Source organism: Cryptomeria japonica, chromosome 2 (assembly GCF_030272615.1).
Source record: "Cryptomeria japonica chromosome 2, Sugi_1.0, whole genome shotgun sequence".
Classification (NCBI taxonomy): Eukaryota; Viridiplantae; Streptophyta; class Pinopsida; order Cupressales; family Cupressaceae; genus Cryptomeria; species Cryptomeria japonica.
Genome location: NC_081406.1, coordinates 149,496,330 through 149,504,969, shown reverse-complemented (window position 1 = coordinate 149,504,969; position 8,640 = coordinate 149,496,330). Strand labels below are relative to the sequence as shown.

At 32.0% G+C, this 8,640-nt stretch overlaps 1 protein-coding gene across 1 annotated transcript; it reads left to right on the top strand.

Annotated features, from left to right (window-relative positions):
• Window positions 1-239: 239 nt before the first annotated feature.
• Window positions 240-5,482, top strand: LOC131071321 (uncharacterized). Its single transcript, XM_058007110.2, has 2 exons — window positions 240-1,005; window positions 5,182-5,482. The coding sequence occupies exons 1-2, from the start codon at window positions 355-357 to the stop codon at window positions 5,197-5,199; spliced, it is 669 nt and encodes a 222-aa protein (XP_057863093.2). The 5' UTR covers window positions 240-354; the 3' UTR covers window positions 5,200-5,482.
• The last annotated feature ends 3,158 nt before the right edge of the window (window positions 5,483-8,640 follow it).

Sequence of the window (8,640 nt, the reverse complement as noted above, 5' to 3'; positions counted from 1 at the left end):
CGTTTTAGAACTAGAATAGACGCGTCCAAAAGAATTGTCTTCAATATTGCTTTCTGATTCTGTTCAGAACAGAAAAGCTTGATGTCAGCCTACATTTGAGAAAGGGGGCCTACTGTCCCCCAAGATTCTTGAAAATCTTTTTGCAATCTTTTAAAAATACTTTTTTTCTAACAAACTCATTGCCCCCATTGTTTTTTCTATTGAATAAAGCATATAAAACATACCAATAGGTACTGAAAAGGATTGGATTGTCTTCAATATTGCCTTCTGAGTTTCCAAGAGCAGGGCTTGAATGGGGTGGTGTGATCCTGTTCAGAACAGATGGATGGTTTTGGTAGCCTGCATGTGGATTGAATGTTATGTTTTGCAGGACCATCATATGGATTCAGCATATATTCTCAGGCCATCAAGACCAGATTTGGCTATAACCAACAGCAGCTAGACACCATCTCTGTTTACGGCAGCTTAGGAATTTTTGGGGGATTACTCTCTGGCCTGTTAAATCAGTACCTCCCTTCTTGGATTGTTCTGCTCATTGGGTCTCTCCAAAATTTGGCAGGCTACACAGTTGTATGGCTGTTTGTATCTGGGAGACTAGCAGTTCCTCCATTGTGGGAGATAGGTTTATTTACCTGTATTGCCATGAGTGGCTCCTTATACTTCAACACAGTCTCAATGGTGACCTCTGTAAACAATTTTCCTGATAACAGAGGACTAGTGGCGGGGTTGATGAAGGGATGCTTTGGCCTAAGCAGCGCCATTCTGTCAACAATATGGAAGTTATTGTTTCCAGATTCAGATGGGTCTGATTATTTGTTAGTGGCAGCCATAGTCCCATCTGCACTCACCTCTCTGCTCATGCCAATTGTGAGGGAATATGAAGCAGATAATTCTGAAAATGGGTATTCAAGAACTATGCAAAATCTGGCTTTGGCGTCTGTACCCATGGTGTTTTTAGCAGTGTTTTTCATGGCTGCCCCTTTCTTGGATGGGAACTCTTTGCAGGTCATTTATCTCATTGTTTATGGTATTATTTTTTTAATGTATTATTAATTTATTAGCAACAGAAGCTTTTCTTTTTTTATTGAAGATTCCAAAGTTAAAAAGATTACAAATAAGACAGTCAGGGACTGTCAAAAAAAATTACATCAGCAACAGAATCTTTCTTCAACTTTCTACAACCATTGGCTATAAGATCATTTTTTAAATGTTCTTAATTTTTTAAACTTTCTACAACCACTGGCTAGAACCTTTTTTTTAACCTTGAGTACTACATTTGAAGAACCAGAATTTGGTTTTCAATATTTTTTTTTAACTACAGTTTTCATCCCTAAAACAGTAAAGGTTTTGCATCTCTGCCACATAACAGAAAAATATGAAAAAACAAATAGCACAGTGAGATTTCTACATTTTCATTAAAATTGTTGCTTAGTTTCTGGATTTCATTGTATGAACTTTTATTTAAGACTGAATTCAATAATCTATCATACTCATTTTAATCCTACAACTCTCTCTTTTATCCTGATGATCAAATCATACCAAACCTGCAACTTAAATAAGCTGCTCTCAACAAAGTTGTAAGGAGTCTTTAGACAAGCCATAGTATATGACCGAGGATGATATTCTTACTAAGAGAATCAGTATAATTATAATGGTAGTAAAAGATGGAGTGAGTGTGTTAACAATTAATATATATATCTTAAATACATCTATCTAAAAAAATGAGAAAGATTTCAATTGAAACTATTTTATTTATCTAAAATTATTTTTTTATGAATCTACATTGTTTTTTTTCCCTAATACAAATTTGTTTTTGATTAAGGAACAACCAGGTTTTGAAAGGACCAAAACCCTTTAACATAGCAAAATTACAAAAAGCTGCTTAAAAATATACCCGTATTACAAAACAGCAGCCCCTAATACAAATTTGTTATTCTAGTTTCTAAAAGTCTATTATTTACTTATAATTTTATATTTAAATTTCAAATTTCTTATCATAATTTAAAAAAAATCATTAAAAATTAAAATTTAGAGTAATATATTTTTTAACTAAATTAATTATTCTTAATGTATACTAATAATTAAAAAATAAATAAAAATGATATACATTGTAATTATGAAATAGTGGATTAATTTTTTTTTAAATAACAAAAGAAAATAAACTTTTTTATTTTAAATATTTTATTGTATAATTTAGAAATTAATTTTTTTATATTATACTTTAATATTTGATGTTTAAACTTTAAATCAATATATTTAAAATTCATAATGAAAATTTATGTTTATACCATTGATTTTTATTTCATATAAATTTTATTTTGTTGTTTAAACTTTAAATCAATATATTTAAAATTCATAATGTAAATTTATGTTTATACCATTGATTTTTATTTCACATAAATTTTATTTTGTTGTTTAAACTTTAAATCAATATATTTAAAATTCATAATGTAAATTCATGTTTATACCATTGATTTTTATTTCATATAAATTTTATTTACCAAATATTTATTGAATTTTAATTATTTCAAGCAAGTTTGTTCATGATGCACTAGTTCAAAACCCTTCTTCTCCCAAACAAAGTGCAAACATGGATTGCCTTCTCCCTTTCAGTTGATTTGTCTTTGTCTTGGAGATCTCAAATATGCTTGGGTAGATTTATTCATGACAAAGAAGATTTATTGTAGGATCACACTCTCATCTATAGGTTTATAAAGACATGGCCAAAACTATGTGACCTCCACTCTTGGATCTTAGAATACTAGAAAGATGGGATGCAAAAAGAAATAAGTATTTACCCCCGTGCCAAGGGGTTTTTCATCCTCGAATTTGAATCCTCTAAGGATAAATGGATGGTGCTCAAGATTGGCCTTGGTTCTTCAATTGGTTTTTTTTGTGCATGAAATCTTGTTCCTCTCCTTCAATTTGAGAACTGATGTTTTCTCCTCTACATTTCTCTGGGTGCACTTAATCTACCTTTCACTATAATTTTGGGAAATCTAGTGTCTCCAGGCCATTGGCAATGGCATAGGTAATTATCATTGCATTTTGAAAGAAACTATTAATTATGAGAATTCTACATATGCTCATCTTTGTGTCAAAATGGATCTTTCCAATGGCCTCCCAACAAAAATTTCTTTAAAAGTTGACAATAGGTGATGGAGAAAACCTATCGATTATGTAAAGATCCCATTCAAATTTAGGAAATGCTTCTCAACTAATCATCTCACTTAGCAATGTCAAAGTTCATTTGTCTGGACTCACAAAAGTGATGCCTCAAGAAGTAAACCCACTTGGTGGGTTGGGGCGAAATCACACTATGTTGTTCCTCCTAGTGGTCAAATTGATTTGGTAGCCTCCCATGTTTCTTTAGAAGTAGCCTCAAAGCCAAAATTCTCTCCTCCTTCCAGTCTGCAATACCAATTCATTGGGATTGTGCAAAAGGCTTCTTCTGATGGCAATATTGAAGCTGGTTATTTTCCCATTAAGATTGTTACTTCTGAGGTTTCCCAAGGATCATTAGCAACTACAAGAAATGTTCCCGAGGGTAATGAAAGTTACTCTAAAAGAAAAAATAGTCAAGATCAAGAGTGTTCCCTCCAGACAAAACGATTCAACAAGAGTAAAGCAAAAAAAGACCTCCTATCAAACCATCCCACACATAGCCATTTGATTCTAATGCACACCAACTTTTGGGTCGATGTGAACTTTATTTGGTTCAGATATAATAATTTAATTTCTAAAGTTTATTTATTATGAAAAGACTTTATGCCAATTAATTATTATGCCATGAAATTATTATTTTCTAAAGTCTATTTATTAAAGTCTACTTGTACTTTTGGGTTACAATTAATTCTTAATAATGCCACAAAATTATTATTTTATAAAATTAATTCTTAAATCTATCAAGTTTACAAAATATATATTTTGATATATTACATTTACAACAAACTTATTGTAAATTTTTAATATATTATAAACTTAATATATTGTAAAAATAAAATAATAATAATTACTTTTAATAATTAATTTATTAAAATTATAATTATAACTAATTTATTAAAATTATAATTATAATTACATCTAAGATTAAGATTACAATTACAATTAATTAGAAAACTAACAAAGGCAAGTACTCGTCACTACATGACAATTGTTTTATTTACTTAAGAGTTATTTCGTTTATCTAAGAGTTATTTTTCTTACTTTAGAACTATTAAAGAATTATTTTATTTTGTTTACTTCAATTTTTTAATTTTTTTAACCATGTCTGATCTCTTTAACTATTATTTTTAACATACTTATGTCATTACATTCCACTTTTTGTCACCTTATAGTCACACCTTTTGAATAGTTAGAGTAGATGTCGATTCTTTTCAATTGCTAGTTTTTATACTATTTCTAATTAATATGTAATTTTATTTTAGTTTTTCAAAATATAAGATAAATGTTTGTTAAGCAGATATTTACATGACATTTTATTTAATACGATTTACTAAGAAATTAAGGTTTTACAGGTAGATGAAGTGAAATTCATTGTTACACTTGTCATTCTAGTAATTCCCTTGTACGTGGCATGGAAAACGAGCACTAATGAGAGAACTTCAGTTGTAAACAAAACACTTTTGGAGCCATTGACTACTCAAGAGGATCCAAATAATTTTGAAAAATATGCCATTACTGAGTATGCTAATAGTTCTTTGTGGAGAACAATTTGCAATGTTGATTTTCTCTTAGTCTTGTTTTCTTCTTCACTTGCTATAGCATGAAGTGAGGTGACAATTGGCAACATGAACCAGGTTGCAACGTCTCTTGGATATACACAACAAGACATTAGTATATTTGTCACTTTGATATCAACAAGTCAATTTTTAGGTTGCTTTGGGAGTGGAGCTTTATCAGATTATTTTCTCCCAAAATATGGAGTAGCGAGGTCATTATTAGTTGCACTAGCTCAGTTCATTTTGTGTTGTGGGCATTTTATTATAATAATAGAAAGCATTTCCCCCCAAGCTCTATACTTAGGTTCCATTTTGATAGGATTTTCTTTTGGAACAATATGGTGCTTAGGTTCCATTGTTGTATCTGATTTATTCGGGCTACACCATTTTGGGACATTATACAATGCCATGCTGATGGGTAATCCAATTGTGTTGTATGTTCTACCTGTGTGGGTTGCAGGGTATCTCTACGATATAGAGGCAACTAAGCAAGGAGGAGGGAAGTGTAAGGGTAGCACATGTTTTAATCTCACCTTCATTATTTTGGCTAGTATTACTATGTTTGCAACATTAGCATCATTTGTTCTCTGGTGGAGAACAAGATATGTTTATAGAAAAAGATTGGTTGATTGAATAGGTCTTGTTAGCATAGTGGTAACAAAAACACAAGTTTGAATGCCTCAATTCTATGATATCTTTCTTTGTGATCATAGTGTTGGAGTTGATTCTCAACTTGAAGTTCATGACTTTCATGATGTAATATTGTTAAATGCATTGGTACATATTAGAATGGAAAATTATTGAACTTATATCATAATGTGAGCTTCTTGTTATTTTGAAGTATATATTGAGGAGAACAAAATGTTAGTTTGTGTTCAGCAATGCAAATGAAAATAGGAAAATATAATATTAGTAACATGGACAAATATCTTGATGCATTTTATATGACTATGAAGCATCCATCAATGCATAATGAAGGTGAGAATGTATCATGTTAGAATACATTGAAAGTGTATAGTTAAAATGATAAGAGTAGAAAGTCGCCACTATCAAACCTAATTTGGTAAAAAAAAATTACATAACATATAAATCAATCAAAAGGGCTTAACTTTCAATAGGGAAGGTAGCGCTAATCATTAAGATTGCGGCCCTTCAATCTACTAGTTTACATAAGACAAAGTTTAAGGGAAATAATAAGATTTCTAACTTTCGCTATCAAATAATACAAGAATTATAAAAAATTAAGAATTCTAAAATTGTAAGATATGTATATCTCCTAAACACAGTTAAGACTATAGAAGATAAGATCTAGAGTATTGCTCATATAAAGATTCAATAAATTATAATTGTGAAATACAAATTAAAAGTGTCATCCATTCAAATTATACATATTCTTTTTAACTATATGTAAAGTGGAAAATCGAACCCTAGGTGTTCTCCCCCGCTCCAAGGAGAGAGGAGGTCACTAGGATTGACGGTTTTCACTTAGGAGAGACTTTACATTCAAAAGAGGGGTTGAAACTCACAAGATCCAATCCCACACAATGCAAGACTGGATTCTAAATGAGTTTCAAGGGTTGAGACATCAAGGATACCCTCTTTTGTAAAGAATGTAGATAGAAAGATTGAACTAGGAGTACATGTAAAGTAGGAAAGATTCGTTTATAAATGGAGATAGGGATATGGGATGAAGCTGCGGACCTGAAATTAGCAGTAAAATGTCGAGATGATGCTGTTCTGCAAATTTGTGCGAAAGTTGATGGGACGATGGCGCCCGGAGTGCACACGGTCCTCCGAAAAATCCGCGAAACGAAGGGGGATCTGTTCGTCTCTGCACAAGGATTCCGGATCTCCAATTACAGCCGCGTACCTGCAACCTACACACAGAAAAGAGAGACGATTGGGGGGTTAGGGATTAGGGGTTTGCCTTTAGGCCAAACCCCGGTTTTGGAATTAACCAAGAAATGAGAATGCTGTAAATGTAAATGTTTGTAATGTAAACAAGTACTGATACCTTGTTGTAAGAATGTTTGTATTCTTACATGCGAAGGTGTAATGAATGTTGTATTTTGTATGTTGTAAGTGATCTCCTCTTCAATGGTTGAATCCTTGTCTTGAATGCAACACTTAGCCTTGAATGGAGACTTAGAATGCTCAATTGTTTGAAGGAATGCTTGAAAGCTTGAATGTTTGAATGTTTGAATATCGCTTCCGCCTCTTGCTTGCATATATTTTTCTCTTTTTTTCTTACCCCCTCAAATGGGAGGGGAAATGTAGTTTATATACTTGTCAATTAGGGTTGATAGACTGATTTTTTCGACCTTAGGCTAACCTAGAAACATTATTTTCCGAATTGCAAACTTAAAAACCCGATGCCCAACAGAGACCGGGCTCGAAATAGGGCTAGGGACCAGGGCGCTGGGTGCCATGGTCCTGAGGGACCAGGGCGCTGGGCGCCATGGTCCTGAAGGACTAGGGCACTGGGCGCCATAGTCCCACCTCCCGGGATAGCAGGGTGCAAGGAAGGATCAGGCCAAGGTGCAAAAAGATGCAGTTTTTGGTGTCGTAAACAGGTTTCGGGGTCTCCATTCAGGTTCAACGTTGCGCCGCCATCGTGAAGACCCAAATGCAGTCGAAATTGCAAGTGTCACAATTTTAGGACGCTACACTATAAAAACACAAAAATCAATCAATGGTGTACAAATTTTATTTTTCTACTTAAACACAATGTTAGACAAATAAAAGAATGTTGTGCATAGCAATATTTAAGCAAATCAAGATAAAAAAAAGTTTTATGTAATTGCTCATTAAATGAAAATAGTGATTGTACAAGACAATGAATTACTAAGTATTCAACAATCAATCCCAAATAAACATTAGTGAATTAAGAATTCACAATACCTTAAGTTCAAATATACTATATGATTTAAAATCTAAACATAATTAAATTTAACTACATTCCATTTTTCTAGTATAATACAATGAATTTGTAAATAAAATTGATCAAAATTTTGATAACATGATCTAATGAATATGTGTATAAGAAATTATTTTGACTTTCATGGAGGCCTAACCACTAGAAAATGATAAACATTATCAAACTTATATATAGGCTATCTAACTCCATGAGTTTTGAACACTTGGTAAATCTCAATGTATCACCATACAATCCATGCTACATGCCGGTTAGCCTTCTACAATGTGTCAAATAGGATTGATGAAGAGTAAGATGAGCTTAACCTATTTCAATTGGTGCCATGTGAGCTTCTCACAAGCATTATTGACCTAATGATTACCAAAATGTGAAAAACATTGATCATGAGTAATCAAATGAAGTTAGTTAGAACAATCTCCCCTTGCTTTATTGGTATTACAATATTGATGTATGATTTTGACAATGGTTGATCTACACCAATATTGGCCCTTATGTTAGCTAATGCATCTCCTCATGTTGATATGTTTTACATATATTTATTTTTCATATTGTTATTGATGTTCTATCCCAGTCATATGCTATACAAGTATTTTTAAAAATATTTCATGTTCATATCATATGTCTATTGATGTTCATATATATACCAAGATAGCTTAACAATACATTTTTGTTCATTTTTGTAGATCTCAATTTTAAAGACGAATAGTAATATTATTAGTGAATTTATTTTCACAAACTCTTGGATTAACTCAATTGGGTATGTCGAGCACCAATGATACTACCAAAATAGTACAAATTGACTTTAACTCTAGCATCATCGATTCCCTCTCTTATTGCAAATAACTTAGTCTATCCATGTGCTTCATTTGTGCACTTAATCACATTAAATATGTACTCTTGATGTAGCAATATTGTTAACAAGGGAAAACACACGAGAGCAAATTGCTCCTATAAGAACTACATCCTCTTCTATCATTAAGCTAG

Coding starts and splice junctions, on each gene's coding strand:
- LOC131071321 (XM_058007110.2), top strand. CDS start 355: ATGTTATGTTTTGCAGGACCATCATATGGATTCAGCATATATTCTCAG.